Here is a 19,800-nt window from a genome sequence, read left to right on the forward strand (position 1 = left end):
ACGTTGACGGTACGCTTAACGCGGGTGGCTGTATCACGCACAATGTCTTTTGTGGTTGAATACCAAGGACACAGAGACGAGTCACTGCCGAAGCTACCCAACTAGGGAAGATTAATTTAATATTAGGCTGGACCTGGCTATTTAAACATAATCCTGAGATCAACTGGCAGACAGGGGTTGTCACATTGTCACGTTGCCCTCAGGAATGTGTAAACCTGGGTAAACCAAATCATGTCCGTCACAATGAGCGTCTTGAAAAGTTAAACGCTAGTCACATTTACGAGCTCAGATCTTTAGAAAAGATCGACGATGACGATGATGAGGTAAAACCTGAGGAAGAGATTAAGAGGCTGGTGCCTCCCGAGTACCATGACTTCTGGAAAGTCTTTTCTAAACACAAATCAGAGCGCTTCCCAGAGGCTAAGCCTTGGGACCATGCTATAGATTTGAAGGACACTTTCAAACCAAGGAAAGGACATATGATACCGCTCTCTGCTCCAGAAAGAGATGAGGTATCTAGTTTCATAGACGAACAACTTAGGAAGGGTTACATCAGACCTTCCAAAAGTCCTATGACGTCCCCGGTGTTCTTCATTCCTAAAAAGGATGGTAAGAAGCGCATGATTATGGACTATCGTTACGTGAATGAGCACACAGTTAAAAATGCGTATCCGCTGCCTTTGATTAGTCAGCTAGTAGACAAATTGGCTGGCGCTAAGATCCTAACAAAGATGGATCTCAGATGGGGGTACAATAATGTACGAATCAAAGAAGAAGATGCTTGGAAAGCCGCGTTCACGTGCCACCGAGGATCTTTGGAACCCCTTGTTATGTTCTTTGGGTTGACCAATTCACCGGCGACCTTCCAGAGCATGATGAACGAGATCTTTGCAGATATGGAAAACTGTGTTGTCATTTACATTGACGATTTATTAATATTTACGAAGTCGGACGATGAAGCTGAGCATGACAAGATCGTGCAAGAAGTCCTTCGACACTTACAGGAACGGGGCCTATTCATCAAACCCAAAAAATGTAATTTTAAAGTAAAGGAAGTAGACTTCCTCGGTATGATCATAGGCCAGAATGGAATCAGGATGAACCCTGAGAAAGTTCAAGCTATTTTGGAATGGCCAGAACCTACTCATGTCAAAGGAGTTAGGGCCTTCCTTGGCTTAGGTAATTTCTACCGAAGGTTTATTGAAAACTTCGCAAAAATCACGAGACCATTGAACGATCTCACAAAAAAGGACATTGTTTGGCATTGGGGCGCCAAAGAACAAGAAGCTTTTGATAAGCTTGAACAGGCATTTACAACAGCGCCCATATTGGCATTTCCAGAGTTAGACAAAGAGTTCTGGCTAGAAACCGACTCTTCTGATTTCGCTACTGGGGCTGTTCTATCAATCAAATGCCCTGACGATCTTTGGAGGCCTTGTGCCTATTTATCGCATAGTTTGTCGCCTACAGAGCGCAACTATCAAATTTACGACAAAGAGATGCTAGCCATCATTAGAGCTCTAGAGCACTGGCGGCACTACTTAGAAGGTGCTAGACACCAATTCAAAATTTGGACCGACCATAAAAACCTAGAGTACTTTATGACGGCCCGAGACTTGAACCGAAGACAGGCCCGCTACGCGGTATACTTATCAAGGTTTATTTACAAATTAATTCATAAGCCTGGAAGCTCAATGGGGAAAGGAGATGCTTTATCCAGAAGAGAAGATCATGCCAACGGTATTGAAGATGACAACAAAGGTGTTACCTTGATAGATCAATCAAGGGTTGCCAATGTTAGAATTGGGCAAGATTCCATTCTTCTAGGAATCTTCAAGAAAGACATCTCCTCAGAGGAGAAGGCGCGCCTTGACGGCAATGAAAACTATTTATGGAAAGACGGGCTCTTTCATTTTAAAAACAAAATCTATGTGCCCGAGTCCGCAAGGATCAAGGCAATAGATAGACACCATGACACTCCAGTGGCTGGGCACCCTGGGTGGCAACAAACGATGGAGTTGATCTCCAGAAACTACATGTGGCCTGGCATGGTCAAAGACGTACAGGAATACGTAAAATCCTGTCTAAGATGTGCCATGGCCAAAAACTCTCACCAACCGCCGGCCGGTAAACTTATGCCGAACCCGATACCAGCTGGACCCTGGCAGGATATATTGGTTGATTTCACGACGGATCTGCCCGAGTCAAACAGGTATGACTCAGTAATGGTAGTAGTAGATCGCTTCTCCAAGGAAGTGGTTTTCATACCTACCAATAAAACCATTACCGCCGCCGGTACGGCAGACTTATTTAAAGATTTCGTATGGTCCATCCACAGATTACCAGAGACGGTGATCTCCGACAGAGGACCACAATTCGCTAGCGAATTTACAAAAGAACTATGCCGGATGCTGGGCATCAAACCTAAATTATCAACAGTGTTCCATCCGCAAACTGATGGACAAACGGAGAGACTCAACCAGGAGTTGAAACAGTATCTCCGGATATTTATTAATGACAGACAGACGGATTGGGCCAAGTGGCTAAAAATAGCCCAGTTCACATACAATGTCAAACAGTCGTCGGCTACAGGAAAAGCACCATTTGAGGTTACTAGATCGTACCTCCCCAGAATGGGTGTAGAACCTGGCAAAAGCAAAAACGAGGCTGCTGGGAACATGGTAAAAGACATGAAGGCTGTCTTAGACGAAACGCGCAAGGCGCTATTTAGAACTGCAGAGCAGATGAAAGACAGGGCAGAGCGTAGACGCTCTAAGGCCCCTGATTACAAGGTTGGCGACCTGGTCTGGTTAGACACCGACCATTTCAAATTAAAAGATCGGCAGTCCAGAAAACTGACCGAAAAGTGGATTGGTCCTTACCGGATTAAGGAAGTCAAACCCAATGCGGTGGAGCTAGAACTCCCAAAACGAATGAGGGTAGTACCCACGGTCAATATTAGCCGTGTGAAACCCTACAAAGGACCGCTGCCAGGACAGCGTGTAGACCGGCCCGGACCGGTTGTAGTCACCCAGGAAGGTGAAGAAGAGTTCGAGGTTGAACAAGTGGTAGACGCACGCTTGAAGCGTGGTAAATTAGAGTTCCTGGTCCTATGGAAGGGCTATGGAGACGAGGACAAAACGTGGGAACCAGAAACCCATCTGGAAAACTCCCGCAACGCTGTTCGCGAATTTTATTCCAAGAATCCCTCAGCTCCCAGGAAGCTTAGAGGCATGGATTCAAAACTTTTTAATTCCCTTTTTCAACCTATGCCCGAAAATTTTTACCACTACCTCCGACATTTGGTCTCGCCTGGAAGTCGAGCCTTAGAAGGGGGGTAGTGTTACGATAACACATTTCCGGACATTTCCCTTCTTTTCATTCTCCACTTTAACTCTATACTTTAGCTTTTACACATAGTGCCATGCGGCATTTCCCCTTTCCCGCGCCGCGTTGCCTTTCTCTTATTTTAGATTCAACTCTCTCATGCAGTGGAGCTGGCCATACAGGCTAGGCCCTATGACATCATCAGCCACAGCCCCCATCAACTGTATAGTACACATGTACAAACAAACCTGTAGTAGTATATATACCCCAATAAATCCAGGAGACTCCTCAGCGAGTCCTCCTGTTGTATACCAACAAACTCTCTGCAGCTTAAGGGGTAACCACTCCCTCATCACTACCTTTATAGTGTGTTCTTGTGTGCGCCAGAGTAACTAACTCTTGGTTGTTACACACTGTGCCATGCAGCACTTTCCTTTTGTTCAAACTCCACCTTCTTGCGCTGCGCTGCCTTTTCTTATTATTAGCTACAACGCTCTCATGCAGTGGAGCTGATCACACGGGCTGTGCCTATGCTATCACCAGCCACTGCCCCCATCAACTGTATAGTACATATATACAAACAAAACTGTAGTAGTATATAAACCCCAATAGATCAAGGAGACTCCTCAGCAAGTCCTCCTGTTGTTTACCCCACAACTAACTTGGTCCTATCCTAAGGGTAACCACTCCATCCACTACCTTTATAGTTTGTCTGAGTTGTGCGCCAGAGTAACTAACTCTTGGTTGTTACATTAGGACTCGCTCTTTCTACTCTCTCGCACATTGTGCAAACCTGGTCCCCAGGGTTAAGGGGTTATTGTTTAGGAATATCTCATATAGCAGAAGGGTGTGCTTCTAACAACGGCCCCGTAGTGCTCTGGGAGAAAGGACAATTACCAGATACACGGCCCCCAGTGTTAAGGGGAGTACTTAGCTCAGCAGTTGGTGTGGAACCACTGTTGATTAGAATTTACATACAAATCTTCGCTTTCTCTTTCCTCTGACTAGGCCGGGCACTTGCCTCCGCCAGTCTGGAGAAGGGTTGACAGCTTAACAAGTGGACCACCCCCTGACAACCATTCGGACCAGGGTTTACTACATTTATCTTTGATATACTTTTTCAAATACTATAGTGTGGGTAGTCGGAGATTGATCCGATACTCAGCAGGGAAGAGGTAGATCCGCAAATAGCAAGCAGGGACCCCCTGTTACGTTTTTTACCTTACAAGAGAACAAGTTGACATGTCATCACAAACCACCAACATCAATGCTCTGTTGTACAACATGCATGCACAGATCTTGGCGTTAACAACGCAACTTGCCGAGCTACAGGCAGCCCCTCCTGCAGCAGCACCCACAGTGGAGAAAAAATGTAAAAAGAAAGTCAAAGTCGTCGCTGACCCCGGCACCTTCGAAGGAGACAGAGCGCGATTTGCTGAATGGTGGATCAAACTCCAAATTTGGGTCAAGGCAAACTGGGATGTGTTTGCCGATGACTTTGAGGTAGCAACTGCGGCACTATCTTGACTAAAAGGACCTGTGGCGGGTTGATACGCCCAAGTTAGACTTCAGGAGTGCTACACGGTGGGTGTATGGCCTATCTGGGACGATCTCAAGGTTGAGATCGAAAAATATTTCAAACCACAGGCTGAGCGTGACTGGGCTCACCAACAAATCTGTTCCTTCAAACAAGGAAACATGAGGACAGATGATTATGTAACCCGGTTCCTGGCCCTCTCCATCCAAGGAGGGCTTGGCAATGAACACGCAGTAGAACTGCTGGAGCGCAATGTGAACCCCCGCATTGCAGAACAGATCTACCTGCAGGATACGTGCAATGAGAACTTGGCCTTAGTGGCTGAGGAGGTACAACAAGTTGGTAGAGCCATGGAGCTCTATGCTATGCACCAAGGTGGCGGGTCCACCACCAAAAACAACTATTCCCAGAGGCGCCCTGGGTCATCAAACCAAAATCAAAATCACTCTCACGGGTTCAAGCCGTTCAGGCTGCAACCAGGGCAGAGAGCCCCTATGGATACCAACGCGGTCCAAGGAGGACAGAAGTGCAGATTCACGGGGAACTGCTACAACTGTGGCGAAGAAGGACACATGTCCTGGCAGTGTAAAAATGGGGCACAAGCCGCCCAGCAAAAAAATTACCAAGGGTGCCAGGCGCGCCAATTAGAAACGGAAAAGCCGGACAATTGGCTCAACACTCTGGCCGGTCATTCATACAATAAAATCCGGGCCTTCTTCTATGACCAACAGGTCGCTGAGATGAAGGCTCAGGGAAAAGAGTTCAGAGCTTAGGTCACTTGGGTGCCTTTGCTCCTCTGAAAGATGAAGTAAACCACAACAAGGTGGTCCCTGCTCCGGGGTGTTGCACGAGCAATAACGGAAAGAAGGGGGTGGCTCCCCAAATTGTAAATAGATTTTTGAATTTGTTATCTGAAGTTTGTTATCTGAAGTATGTACTTGTATGAAACATTGTGATTGTAATATTTATGATACTACCGCTGCACCAGCGTCTCCCTTGGAGCATGGCCCCGGCGAGACAAACACTAGGGTGCTTGATTCTGGTAAAAATAAAAATAAAAATAACGATGTACATGTCGCAGGTGCCACTTTGACACGCGTGAGTCTCTATACCACTTTGTAGTATATCTCACTGGTCTCTACCTGGCAGAACGCTCTGGGGTATTGTATTGACTGTCCATTGGCTGTGGACAACAATGTTTCTGTCGGTTATTCATGCAGAGCAGAGATAGGATGCATGCAATTTCCACAGACATTAACAAGGACTACTTTCAGGCGTACTGTTTTTAGCGCAATAACAATTTGCAACAACTATCCCCGACCCCTATATGGGCTCATCATACGCCACGCATTGCCTGTTTCTGATGATCTACATGTACAAGTGGTATTATGCAGCCCCAAGGATGTCGCTAATGCGGAAGGCTCTGCTATGGTCAACTCCAATGTGCAGCCAGATGCACATGCTAGATGGTCAAGCAATCACGAGCATCACTCCGGTTCTGGGTTGGATCGGCAGCAGAATAAGCTGCTGGAATGGGTGTGTAATTTAAGGCCTTTGGAGGAGACAAAGTAAGAGGCTATATGGGATGTGTGTACACCAAAAAACTTAAAACTGCAGTATCAGGTGCAGAAATGATTGGGTATGTGATCAATACTATGTTCAGTTCCAGTTCCATTAGGTCTTGAGCGCTATATATGCTGACATCTTCTATACTACTTCTGCATGTAAAGTCGGAATTTTTTTTTGGGCAGTTGTTTTTACATTTATACTACTCAAATACCAGTGAAATTTATGCTCATCTTACGGTTTGTTCAGGCAGGCTCATGTGTACATGTCCTCCATTTTCTCTGTTGATAACCTTCTCATCATTGTCTGCTAAGTAGGAGTCACAACTCAAGCTGTGCCGCGAAAAGAGGGACAAAAGATTCTGCGTGGAAGGCCAAGACCTTGGGGGCAAGAGAATAATGGTCCTCAAACCTCGCCTAGCGCTTTCCTTAAGGTTCGCTTAGGGCGCTCCTTAAGTGAGCGTTAAGGAAAAAGATGCTGCAGCATTGGGCGGCATCTTGTTGGAGGTTGAAGGCACGGCACATGCGGCTGAGGTGTGTTATGCAGCCTCCCATCAAACACTCATTGCTTGCCGTCCACTGATTCTTGACAATCTCCCCATCCATGGCCCCACAGAGCAAGAAAAATCAACCTCCCGATTTGTCTCAGAGAGCCTCACTCACCCCCTCCGCAGATTTGAGCCAGCAGACAGAAGGCACTCGGCAGCTTCAGGTTCAGTGGGAAAAAGAGCCAGCCTGAACTCAGAGGCTCATTGACTACTTGAATACACACAAAGAGCACTGTGCTGCTTTATTTTCAGATTCCACCAAGGAGGCAAAGTCCCGTGGTCGCCGCAAAGTTGTTAACAAGAGTAGCTCCAGCAAATCTGATGTCCACACTATTATTGCACATCATATATTCTCTGTTGATGAACATGCTGACACATGCCAAGATTATGCTGACAATCCGCAGAAGTATGCTCGGGCAGTGGATAACCATCTCTCAAAGTAAGTCCCAATGCCCCTATTTTTTAGAATGGCTAATTTGATCTTATCACACAGTTTGAAAACTAAGTATCAGGCCTTTAATTGCGAACTTGGCTCCACTGGTTCAGGCCTTCGCTACGATGATATTGAGCCAGGAACTCATGCCTGGAATCTGATCGGTAAGTCCCTCCCCTCCTCCTCCCCCTTCTCTTTGATCTTGCAGTTTTTTTAACTGCTTTTTCTTTTAGAAAAACTTAAAATCAACCTCCCATGGTGGGAGGATCTGCACGGCTGGTGGAGGGAGATACCCTCCATCAACATACTGGCCATCTCATCATCCCCAGGTCATGACCATGGCAAGGAGGCCTCCAAAATTTTCTCTAGATCTGGCCGATCTAGAGATATCTCTCCAAATTGCCAGCCATCGCCAGCTGAGGCCCTGACTCATCAGCCCTCACCAGCCAAAACCCCTCCTTCACTACCACCTCCTCGTACAGACCCTCCTCCAGCATCTACTTGTACGGACCCCATAGTGCCTGCTCTTGACCAGAATGTGCTGCAGTCTATGCAACATCTACATGCTGCCTTGGAGGCGCATCCGGGATATATGCACAGCCCTGCTAGCACAACTCTACAACAACTGCTGAACCAGATCCCCCCTCCCTCTGTAACGGACAACTCCTTGCTTGATACGCCGAGCCTTGAGGAGGACTCAGAACCACACAGTGTTGGGTCTGTGTCCAGAACCAGGGGTGTGAGTCGTGCTTGCAGCCCAACATTTAGCCCCCCTTGAGGATGCAGCACCTCCCCCCCATTCTTCTCATCCGCACATTCACCTCAAGCCTCCCTGTATGCCGTCTCCCTTGCTTTACAGGAGGGGGGATGGCGATCGTTTTACCAGTCTAGTGCTGGCTCAGATTCTGACACCACCGGCTTCTCATCCTTCCCCCCTGGTCCATCTGGCTCTACCTTGTCAGCATTCACCCCCCCCCCCACCCAGAAGACTTCTAGCAAGCGCGGGCGTAAATCAGTGCACGCCAAGGCACTCAAAGAGGCCAACAGCCAGCTCCTTGTGCTCCTTGAAGGCAGAAATGTCATCAAACACCAGAAGCTCGACCTCAAGGTCAAGGTCCTGAGTGATCGGGAGGTTGAGCGGGAGCATAAAAGGGAAATGCAACGTGAACACTATGAATCTGAGCAGAGTCTTGCACAGACTCGTGTTGAGGAGGCCCGCATCAAGCTTGAGATGGTGAAGATTCAGTTGGCCATGCAGCGTTGTTGATGATGAGAACTGCTGTTAGAAAACCACACACAAAAACAAACTAACACACAATCCTCCCAGATTCCACAGAACTTGTTTATGGGCTTTGCCTCCTAGAACAGTGGAGTGGTCTGGTTGTTTGTGGGGTGGTACGTATAAAGATCCTTCAAAGTAAAACCCAAAGGTGTATGAGTGTGGGTTTTGAGGAGGAGGGATAGTTGAATTTATAGAAGATAGGGGGTTAGTGACGAGTATAGATGAGCACTACCTTGCTAATCATAGCACAAGGTAGGTTTGAGAACGACGAGGATGACGAGGTGACGAGGTTCCCAGTGATAGCAGGCTCCTGACGCACAAACTGTAGTGCTCAGAAGGACTCTAATCGAAAGGGATGATAAAGACTTCAAAAGTGACGAGTGACGATGACAGCAGTTATCAGTGGTAGAAGTGGGAAGTGTTGTGACCACACTGGATCACAAGTAGTAGTGAGTAGTGAACTTGAGAGTAGAGAAGAAGTCTGGATTGGATTTCTTCGTTTTTTTTACAAGGTAAAATACAGGGGTTTATATAGTAAAAGAAAAGTAGGCTATGCAAAGTATAGCTGTGCAAAAAGAATGAGAAAGAACATGAAGGAAGGAATGTACGCTGACAAATCCTGCATAGGTAGTACAGGATAAGATTGTCAAAAAAGGAAAAGAAAGGGATAGAACAATGAATGCTGTGAGTGATGTCACAGGTTTGTACAGCCATAAAGTAAAGTCCAATAGCAAAAAGAGAGCAGGAAAATCATGATGTCATGGGAAGATGCAGTAAAAAAAGGGCAAGGCAAAACACTATCAGTATCAACACAGTTCCTTTATTGTCAGTCAGGCATTCTAAAAAATATGTGTCCATAAAAATGATTCAAAAATCAAAAATAATCGCACTGTAAATGAATGTTCTGCTGAAGAAAAAGAAACTGGAGCCACCGGTCCACCACCTAGTCCAAATCCAACAGTTCCATGGCCTTACCAATAGACTGGTTGTGTTGGACCACCTGATCAAACGAGGGAGGGAGAGGAGTAGTTCCAATTTGGAACAAGTGAGTCCCAGGCAGCGTGTGGTAGGTGTAGCTGTAGCGAAGACGATGGACAAAAGATAAGTGTACCCAAGTGAATGGGACAGCGATGAACATGGGCAACGCAAGGGGATGAACCTTCTCCAGCTCAAAAACTACCCACCCACGCTCCAACCAGGCAAGACGAGCGACCGATGTTTTGATAGTATATGATGGCAGATTGATGTCATGAAGATGGACCTGTTGCCCTATTTGGACCGGCTGCTGGGGCTTTGCTGATATCAGCGATGGCACGTGGTAGTCAATGGATCGGCAACGGAAGCGGATAGGAAGTGGTGACATCAGAAATGGTGGGGGTGCAAATAAGATGAGGAGGAGGAGGGTGGAGGTGACAAAAAAGTGGATTAGAATGGGGATCCAGAAACGACCGTCATGTGAGAATAAAAAGGAGAGGAAGGGGCCCATGGTGGGGCTAGGCAAAGGAAGGGGAGTAAGGGAAATGACAAAAGCGAGGGCGCAATGCAATGTGTAGCCAGTGGCGACACGGATATTTGCCGAAATGCCAAAATGCGGAAAGTACCGAATGGAAAAGCAAAGGTGAGCGTGACTGGATTGCCTAATAGAGGTGGTGCTGATCAGCCACAAGTTTGAAAAAGGCAATATTAATTACTATTCCACGTGGCACTGTGCCTGTGTGGCGCAAAGGGGAGTCTTTTTGAATATTTGCTTTGTTATTGACACCTGTCCATGCTACCAATCAACTTTGCTGCATGACACCGATCATAAGAATCTGGAGTACTTTATGACAGCCCGAGACTTGTACCAAAGACAGGCCCACTATGCAGTGTACTTGTCTAGGTTTAATTATAAATTAATTCATAAGCCTGGAAATTCTATGGGGAAAGAGGACACTTTGTCCAGAAGAGAGGATCATGCCAACAGCATTTAAGATGACAACAAAGGTGTCACCCTGATAGATCAATCAAGGGTTGCCAATGTTAGAACCGGGCGGGATTCCAATCTTCTGGGGGTCTTCAAGAAAGACATCTCCTCAGAAGAGAAGGCATGCCTTGACGGCAATGAAAATTATTTATGGAAAGACGAGCTCTTCTATTTTAAAAACAAAATCTATGTGCCTGAGTCCACAAGAATCAAGGCAATAGATAGACATCACAACACTCTAGTGGCTGGGCACCTGGGGTGGCAACAAACAATGGAGTTGATCTCCAGAAACTATATGTGGCCTGGCATGGTAAAAGACGTACAGGAATACATAAAATCCTGTCTGAGATGTGCCATGGCAAAGAATTCTCATCAACCGCCGGCTGGTAAACTTATGCCAAATCCGATACCAGCTGGTCCCTGGCAGGATATATCGGTTGATTTCACGATGGATCTACCTGAATTATGGGTATGATTCAGTGATGGTGGTAGTAGATTGCTTCTCCAAAGAAGTAGTGTTTATTCCCACCAACAAAACTATCACCGCCGCTGGTATGGCAGACTTATTTAAAGATTTTGTATGGTCTATCCATGGGTTACCAGAAATGGTTATCTCCAATAGAGGGCCACAATTTGCTAACAAATTTACGAAAGAATTATGCCGGATGCTGGGCATGAAACCTAAATTATCAACGGTGTTCCATCCATAGACCAATGGACAAACAGAGAGGCTCAATCAAGAACTGAAGCAATACCTCTGTATATTTATATATTTATTAATAACAGGTAGACAGATTGGGCCAAGTGGCTAAAAATAGCCCAGTTCTCATACAATATCAAACAGTTTTCAGCTACAGGAAAAGCACCATTCGAGGTTACAAGGTTGTACATCCCAATAATGGGTATAGAACCTGGCAAAAGCAAAAATAAGGCTGCTGAGAACATGGCTAAGGATATGAAGTCTGTCTTAGATGAAATGTGCAAGGCACCATTCAAAACTGCAGAGCAGATGAAAAACAGGGCAGAGCATAGACACTCCAAGGCCCCTGATTACAAGGTCGGCGAGCTGGTCTGGTTAGATACTGACCACTTAAAATTGAAAGATTGGCAGTCTAGAAAACTGACCAAAAAGTGGATTGGCCCTTACCGGATTAAGGAACTCAAACCCAATGCAGTGGAGCTGGAACTCCCAAAACAAATGAGGGTAGTACCCACGGTGTCATGCAGCAAAGTTGATTGGTAGCATGGACAGGTGTCAATAACAAAGCAAATATTCAAAAAGACTCCCCTTTGCGCCACACAGGCACAGTGCCACGTGGAATAGTAATTAATATTGCCTTTTTCAAACTTGTGGCTGATCAGCACCACCTCTATTAGGCAATCCAGTCATGCTCACCTTTGCTTTTCCATTCGGTACTTTCCGCATTTTGGCATTTCGGCAAATATCCGTGTCGCCACTGGCTACACATTGCATTGCGCCCTCGCTTTTGTCATTTCCCTTACTCCCCTTCCTTTGCCTAGCCCCACCATGGGCCCCTTCCTCTCCTTTTTATTCTCACATGACGGTCGTTTCTGGATCCCCATTCTAATCCACTTTTTTGTCACCTCCACCCTCCTCCTCCTCATCTTATTTGCACCCCCACCATTTCTGATGTCACCACTTCCTATCCGCTTCCGTTGCCGATCCATTGACTACCACGTGCCATCGCTGATATCAGCAAAGCCCCAGCAGCCGGTCCAAATAGGGCAACAGGTCCATCTTCATGACATCAATCTGCCATCATATACTATCAAAACATCGGTCGCTCGTCTTGCCTGGTTGGAGCGTGGGTGGGTAGTTTTTGAGCTGGAGAAGGTTCATCCCCTTGCGTTGCCCATGTTCATCGCTGTCCCATTCACTTGGGTACACTTATCTTTTGTCCATCGTCTTCGCTACAGCTACACCTACCACACGCTGCCTGGGACTCACTTGTTCCAAATTGGAACTACTCCTCTCCCTCCCTCGTTTGATCAGGTGGTCCAACACAACCAGTCTATTGGTAAGGCCATGGAACTGTTGGATTTGGACTAGGTGGTGGACCGGTGGCTCCAGTTTCTTTTTCTTCAGCAGAACATTCATTTACAGTGCGATTATTTTTGATTTTTGAATCATTTTTATGGACACATATTTTTTAGAATGCCTGACTGACAATAAAGGAACTGTGTTGATACTGATAGTGTTTTGCCTTGCCCTTTTTTTACTGCATCTTCCCATGACATCATGATTTTCCTGCTCTCTTTTTGCTATTGGACTTTACTTTATGGCTGTACAAACCTGTGACATCACTCACAGCATTCATTGTTCTATCCCTTTCTTTTCCTTTTTTGACAATCTTATCCTGTACTACCTATGCAGGATTTGTCAGCGTACATTCCTTCCTTCATGTTCTTTCTCATTCTTTTTGCACAGCTATACTTTGCATAGCCTACTTTTCTTTTACTATATAAACCCCTGTATTTTACCTTGTAAAAAAAACGAAGAAATCCAATCCAGACTTCTTCTCTACTCTCAAGTTCACTACTCACTACTACTTGTGATCCAGTGTGGTCACAACACTTCCCACTTCTACCACTGATAACTGCTGTTATTGTCACTCATCACTTTTTGAAAGTAATTGTCATCCCCTTCGGTTAGAGTCCTTCTGAGCACTACAGTTTGTGCGTCAGGAGCCTGCTATCACTGGGAACCTCGTCACCTCGTCATCCTCGTCGTTCTCAAACCTACCTTGTGCTACAATTAGCAAGGTAGTGCTCATCTATACTCATCACTAAGCCCCCTATCTTCTATAAATTCAACTATCCCTCCTCCTCAAAACCCACACTCATACACCTCTGGGTTTTACTTTGAAGGATCTTTATACGTACCACTCCACGAACAACCAGACCACTCCACTGTTCTAGGAGGCAAAGCCCATAAACAAGTTCCGTGGAATCTGGGAGGATTGTTTGTTAGTTTGTTTTTGTGTGTGGTTTTCTAACAGCAGTTCTCATCATCGACAACGGGTACAAAATCCAGATGGAATTGTGATGTACCATCCATGGGACATAGAGATTTTTCACCGAGACTACAAAGGACAGTTTGATGTTCAAACTGTTTTTTTGAATCTGATTCTTCATAAGGTGCATCAACTTCTATCTCAAAATGATTGAGGACTCACTGAGCAGACAATGATCTGTATTATACGAGGACCTGCATCTGTGATTTTAATGAACACAGGAGAACCTTCCCGTGCTGCAAGAAACAACAAAATAATGGACCTGAAATGGGGGTTAGACCACACTACCCCAGGAATGATTGCTGCCTCTGCTATCCTAGTAAGCAGTTCCAAACTCATTGTATATTGAGATGACTAACGTACACTGGCTTTTTTAGGCTCGTTGGGCCCTATCTCCCGACAAATGCCTCAAAGAAAAAGGGGTCAAATCTGGTGTTCACTGGCACAACGATTTTGACAATTACCTGGAATTTCTTTCAAGCGGTCTACAAAAGCAAAAAAAAGTGTGCTCAACATATTCCGAGAGTGGGATAAAATCCTTTTCCCCGACACTGAACACGGACTTGGGGGCCATCTTAGCAATACAGACAGGGATAAGCTGATGGAAGGAGTGATGGCAGCATTAAACAATAATGACGATGAAATTGAGCTGGGAGACCAAGAGATGATTTCTGAAAGAGGCTTTGAAGCTGGGGGGGGGGCTTGAGGGTGGGAATAGTAATGAGGAGAGAAGCAATGTCAACGGAAGAGAGAACTGATGCATGCATCTGTACAGATAGCATAGATAAGATAACAAATGAACAGATAAATGAATGTTATTAGATCACATCAATAATTATGATCAATCAATCTGTTTGTGTCTATGAGGTTATTGATGGACCGGATAATAACCAAGTCCAAACGTGAATTCAAGAAACTGTCAATGTATGTTCAAGACTTTGGAAGACAAGATGGACAAAGAGAAGGGCAGGTTTGTACAGTCTTTACTGACACAATTAGTATTAACAATAGTTATGATCGAGGTTATGGATAGACTGGATAATGCCAAGTCCAAACACGAGTTCAAGAAACCAAGACTATGGGAGACAAGATGGACAAAGAGAAGAGCAGGTTTGTACAGTCTTTACTGACACAATTATTATTAACAACAGTTATACAGCAGTATGATGACTTTTTTATACATAGTGTTGCCAACATTGCTAACCTCTCATCCTTTGGCTATTAAATAGCTCTTCTCCATACTCACTTTACTTTGGCGCATACTCATGAAGAACCCGCTTCAAGACTTCTGTCTGTTCTCGGATTGCTCCTCCAATATCTTCCTTTAAGATTCTTCCCACCCCTTCAAGATTCTTCTCAATGCACTGTAATGTCTCTTCTAAGTCTTGAGAGACTCGGACACCTGACTCTGACTTTTCAGCCTTTCTTCTTTTTGGATTAGGTGGTGTAAGTTTTGTCTGCAACACAAGATATCAGCGGGACTTGTGATGGGATGTAGGAGTCAAGGGACAGACACTCTCAAGTATCTTTTAACATTAAGTGTACAGTAAGATGTTGAATCACCCGAAATTAGTATGTTCAACATACCTGCTCATTGATGTTACTGATATTATTATCCCTCTTGTTTAGCCGACGCTTCTGAGTCAAGTTGTCTGTAGGTATTACTGTGGTATCTGAGTCTTTTCCATCCTTGCCAATTGTCTCAACAATACTGTCTGTGCAGTTCTTTAAAAACCGGTGAGTTGTGGGGGTTATTACAGCATAATTGATAGTCTTACTTCTTTGTTTTTGTCCATGATCTTGCCAGATGTATTACAGGCTTTGTCATCAGAGAGTATTATGTGTTCTTGAAAATTGGGGGGTGTTGGAGGTGAGCTATGCACATCTTTATATTGTTCAAGTTTATTGTACTTATATTGCCCCTTCGTATCCACAGGACAACCTTGACCAAACCCACCACCGCTCAAATATGATAGCACACCATCAGATGAATGTGTGCTTGTAGATCTGTACCTCAACTGGGGAGAGACTTTGCCTGAAGAGGGTGGTATGACTGGGGGAGGTGTGCTGGGTGTTGACAGGTGACTTGGTGCGGGTAAATGCTCTGCACAATTTTTTTTCCATTTTGCTGACTCTGTGTCTCCATTAAGCGCCAGCCAGTGTTGTTCAAGATCACCAGGACCTTTGGCTGATTGCGCAAGGACTGTAGCAGCAGCATTATTAAAAGAAGACGGCTTGGAGCTGTTATCGGACTATAAAGTCTCTTCAACAAGAGGAGTGAAACTACGATGTCGACATTTTCCTGGGTTTGATGGCATGATATTCTGTTGTTTCAGCTTCAAGCTTCAAGTCCAGGTGAGCGAAGATCTACTATGTATTACTAATTGACTAATATGATGTCGGAGGCTCCACAGAGTGCCACAGAGCATATATAAACAGGCTATGTCGCTCTGTCGCAGACTCATTTCTTTTTTTATACCATCAATGCCAAAAAACCAAGCTCAATCAAAGTCACAGATCACCAAATTGCACTGCTTCAGCTACAAGGTATTTACTGGTACGTAGGCTCGGCTTATACTCATCCATCAGTAACTCACCCCTAATTTTTGCTACAGACCAACAAGCCCTGGCATATAACAAAGCTCTCCATAGCTATTATGTTCACACTATGTGCAAGACAAACATGCTCATTGTCAAACCAAGGCTTGCATGTAAATAGTCTTGCTTGAGTTTGTTTTGTACCACATTCTATTATATTTAGATTCCATCTGAGTCTTGCTGTTATCAAGTTGTAGTACCAGTTGGGGTGTAGGCCAATTACTAGAGTACTTAGTTGTTGTTGCTACGTCTGCAAATGAATTCTGGTTTTTGCTATTCTCCATTCATTGATAATTATGGCCTGAAAGAGCCAATGATAATGATAATTACACCAAAATGTCAAAGCAGACTGAACAAAACCAAACCAGGCATGTTCAGCCCAATCAAAACCGGCTATCACTATCTGTGCATTCAGGCTGAATTTGCGGGCATCAGGAAATTTGTGAAAGTATGATAAGGCCTTATAATGCCTCATAATGTGTATAATATATATAATAGGCATCAGGCTGATAGTCACATTTATAAGGCTTTATAAGGCTAGATAGAGTATGGGATTTTTCACCAGCAGTATCAGTCTGGCAAAGTAGATATGGAATTATAAGGCTACCAGTAATATTTGGTGCCGAAAAATAACATTGGGTTGTGACCTGATAATTTGTCACAGCCTATTATATTATTTGCTATATTTTATGAGTAACTCTTTGTATTTATGTATCTATCAATGTTTGTAGATTTTATTACTCCGAAATTCAACTTAATTAATAATGGCATGATTATGTAAGTAATTTATAAGCTAAATTTTCTCTCTTACATTTTGCACAAGTAAGGTTTGAACTTGAGATTACATGGTCGGAATCTTAACTGCTGCAGGTAATCTAACCTCTGAGCCATTAGACCACATGCCCTTGTGCTGGTTTTATTTGATGATTAGCATTGATTATACAAAAAACTCGCAAATTTTACTAAGTCCTCATCTCTGTTGTGCAGCCACCTACACTGTGATTAGTCATGTTTAAGCACTCCAAAAAAAATACTAAAATTGTGTTGATTATAAGGCCTTATAATCCATGATAAAAATAGAGCAGAATGATGGAAAATGATAAATTGATATATGTGATTATTTTGATGATACCCAAACCATAATAATTATGACAAGTGTAAATTACCTGACAATGACTATTGACTTCCTGTCAGGCTGACAACTCCGGATTTTCCATTATTTCACCGTGTATGATCTGATACAGGTGGACAAGTCTGGGAACACATTACAAACTCCGTCTGGTCATATCATTTCCTCACCAATTTCCTGATGGGACAGCCTGGTGAACTCTCTCACTCTGCTCAGAAGATTCAGACACTTCAGACGTGTCCTCCTGATCATTGCTCCAGGTATGCTCAGACTTCTCAGCGCTGTTGATTCCATCATTCTGATTGATGTCTAATTTGACCCGTTCACAGTGTTTTGTATCTAATCTGTTGGTAAATTTTCTGACAACCTAATCAGACCACATCCGGCCAAATTATGGATATTGGATTTTTTCGACATCGCAATGGACTGGAGATGGTGAAGGCACTGTTTGGAAACCCCATATTTGTAATAAATCTAAGTGAAAACTCAGCCGCTGCCCAAGAGGTTATAGAAATGACTTTATTATTTACCTAAGTGAAAACTACAATAGATGTTAGTTTAAGGTAATCTCTAATAAATGTAATGTAACATATGTCAGCCGCTGCCTGAGAGGCTATAGAAACGACTGAGGTATTCCTATACTAAACCCCTACTACTTATAGTCGGAGGTGCTGCTCGCTACAGTATAATGACTCAAATGTACTCCTAGGAGAACAATGGCGACTCCATGGAGTGGTGGCTATGCTCCATGGAGAACAATGGCTGCTTTAGCAGACACCGGGTTTATCCGGTTTTGTCAATTTGCAAAGCATATGATGTATGATCCAACTTGAAAGTGTGAGTGAAACACACAGGGATTATGTGAGTATGGTGAATGGATGTCAGGGGATTGATTATGCATGGGCCATACAGGTATTGAAGTTTGCATAGAAGAGTTGGTTTTCAACACTTTGGACTGGGAACTTCACATGTGAGACAAATGACAGGCTGCGAGCATTGAGAAATCCAGCGGACAATTGTAGCTGTAGCTGCAGGTGCTAGCATGCCAATGGACCACTTCAACATCCCCAAACTGGAGCTACTGCAGCACTTTGCTCAATCTATAAAAAATATGGGGTGCATCATACAATTTACCGCCAATGTTACCAATTGGCTACTCATCACCCATTGCAAGCACCCCTTCAGTTCTACCAATGGCCAACTCAATTTTGAACTGCAATGTGTCTGAGTGCTCGACCATTTGGAGAAGGCCCGTCTGTTCAATCTCTATGCTACTCTGCAAAACTGATATGCCCTAGCAGTTCGATTTTGTCACAGAACATATCTAATATACAATTATGAGACCAATGCTGCAAAGTACTATCTTTCTCGGCTGCCTGAGGGACTATGTCGCCAAAATTTACCCAAAACCGCCTTCCTCTACCACCTGGCTTCCTTGAAAACACCTCTTAGTGAGTGAATACACTAACGTTATCTTTATACTCACCATTGCTTGCCACAGGCCCTGGATCTGCACTTAGTCACATTTAACGAAGTCGTCACTGCCCGTGTAGTCTTTGTCCACTTTGCTATGGATCATGATACCACAGTAGTAGATACTGCCGTCCGCGTTGGCGTACACAACGCGGATTGGAGTCTTGTCCTGGTCCTTAACCTTGGTGTCCTTCTCCCATTCTTTTTGTTTGGCACCTTTCCAGAAGACCGGGTATTCATTCAGAGTTCTCTTGCCGCTATCGCAGTTGTAGAGGCCCCACGCAATCTTCTCCTTATTGCCGAATAAGTGAGGATAACTACTTTTACCATCTTCGAAGCCAGCGGTTCGGGCCTGGTTTCGTGTTGTCGACGCTGACCTTGAAAGGTTTGGTGGGGGAACTGTTCTCGGTAGGTTTGCAGGTCTGTGGGGTTGTAGGCAAGGTTAGCTGTCTGCCTGGGTGGCCTGTTTGTACAATGACACAGGACTGAGAGAAGAGCACTGACAACAAGGGCGCCTACAGAACTTGTGGAGGCGCGTGTAGAACTTGTGAAGACGTCGTCCTTGACGACAGCAGTTGGATTTGCAAAGACGGGTGCTGCAACAAGTGCAAGGGCGAGGAAAACTTTGGTGAAATGCATTCTGAATGTCTTTTTAGTAGCGACGAAGAATAAACTAACTATAAATGCGTGGTCTGCAGACAGGAGAGACTCATAATGGTTGAACAGCGAACAGCTGCGTTTTATACCACAATGGATGACGGGACGAGGCTGGCTGAAATGGAAACCAAGAAACGCTGGAGTGTAAACCGAGTGACAATACTGGAGCGTAAACCGAGTAGCAACACTGGAGAATCCCGAGGTTTTGAGGTTGCTAGAAGTCATTTCCGGCCAATGGAAGCAGTACATCAGC

At 44.6% G+C, this 19,800-nt stretch overlaps 3 protein-coding genes across 3 annotated transcripts; 2 read left to right on the forward strand and 1 right to left on the reverse strand.

The window, feature by feature from the left end:
* Positions 1–4,569: 4,569 nt before the first annotated feature.
* Positions 4,570–5,637, forward strand: SERLADRAFT_439470 (uncharacterized protein; the record flags this gene model as incomplete). Its single annotated transcript, XM_007319869.1, has 2 exons — positions 4,570–4,830; positions 4,900–5,637. The coding sequence occupies 2 exons, from the start codon at positions 4,570–4,572 to the stop codon at positions 5,635–5,637; spliced, it is 999 nt and encodes a 332-aa protein (XP_007319931.1).
* Positions 5,638–6,029: 392 nt separating this feature from the next.
* Positions 6,030–8,188, forward strand: SERLADRAFT_416347 (uncharacterized protein; the record flags this gene model as incomplete). The annotated part of the gene is made up of 7 exons (XM_007319870.1): positions 6,030–6,400; positions 6,748–6,863; positions 6,898–6,963; positions 7,104–7,141; positions 7,230–7,416; positions 7,471–7,574; positions 7,644–8,188. The coding sequence occupies 7 exons, from the start codon at positions 6,101–6,103 to the stop codon at positions 8,186–8,188; spliced, it is 1,356 nt and encodes a 451-aa protein (XP_007319932.1).
* Positions 8,189–18,730: 10,542 nt separating this feature from the next.
* On the reverse strand, positions 18,731–19,529 carry SERLADRAFT_450457 (uncharacterized protein; the record flags this gene model as incomplete). Its single annotated transcript, XM_007319871.1, has 3 exons — positions 18,731–19,242; positions 19,268–19,312; positions 19,410–19,529. The coding sequence occupies 3 exons, from the start codon at positions 19,527–19,529 to the stop codon at positions 18,934–18,936; spliced, it is 474 nt and encodes a 157-aa protein (XP_007319933.1).
* Between the last annotated feature and the right edge of the window lie 271 nt (positions 19,530–19,800).

This window comes from Serpula lacrymans, assembly GCF_000218685.1.
Source record: "Serpula lacrymans var. lacrymans S7.9 unplaced genomic scaffold SERLAscaffold_9, whole genome shotgun sequence".
Classification (NCBI taxonomy): Eukaryota; Fungi; Basidiomycota; class Agaricomycetes; order Boletales; family Serpulaceae; genus Serpula; species Serpula lacrymans.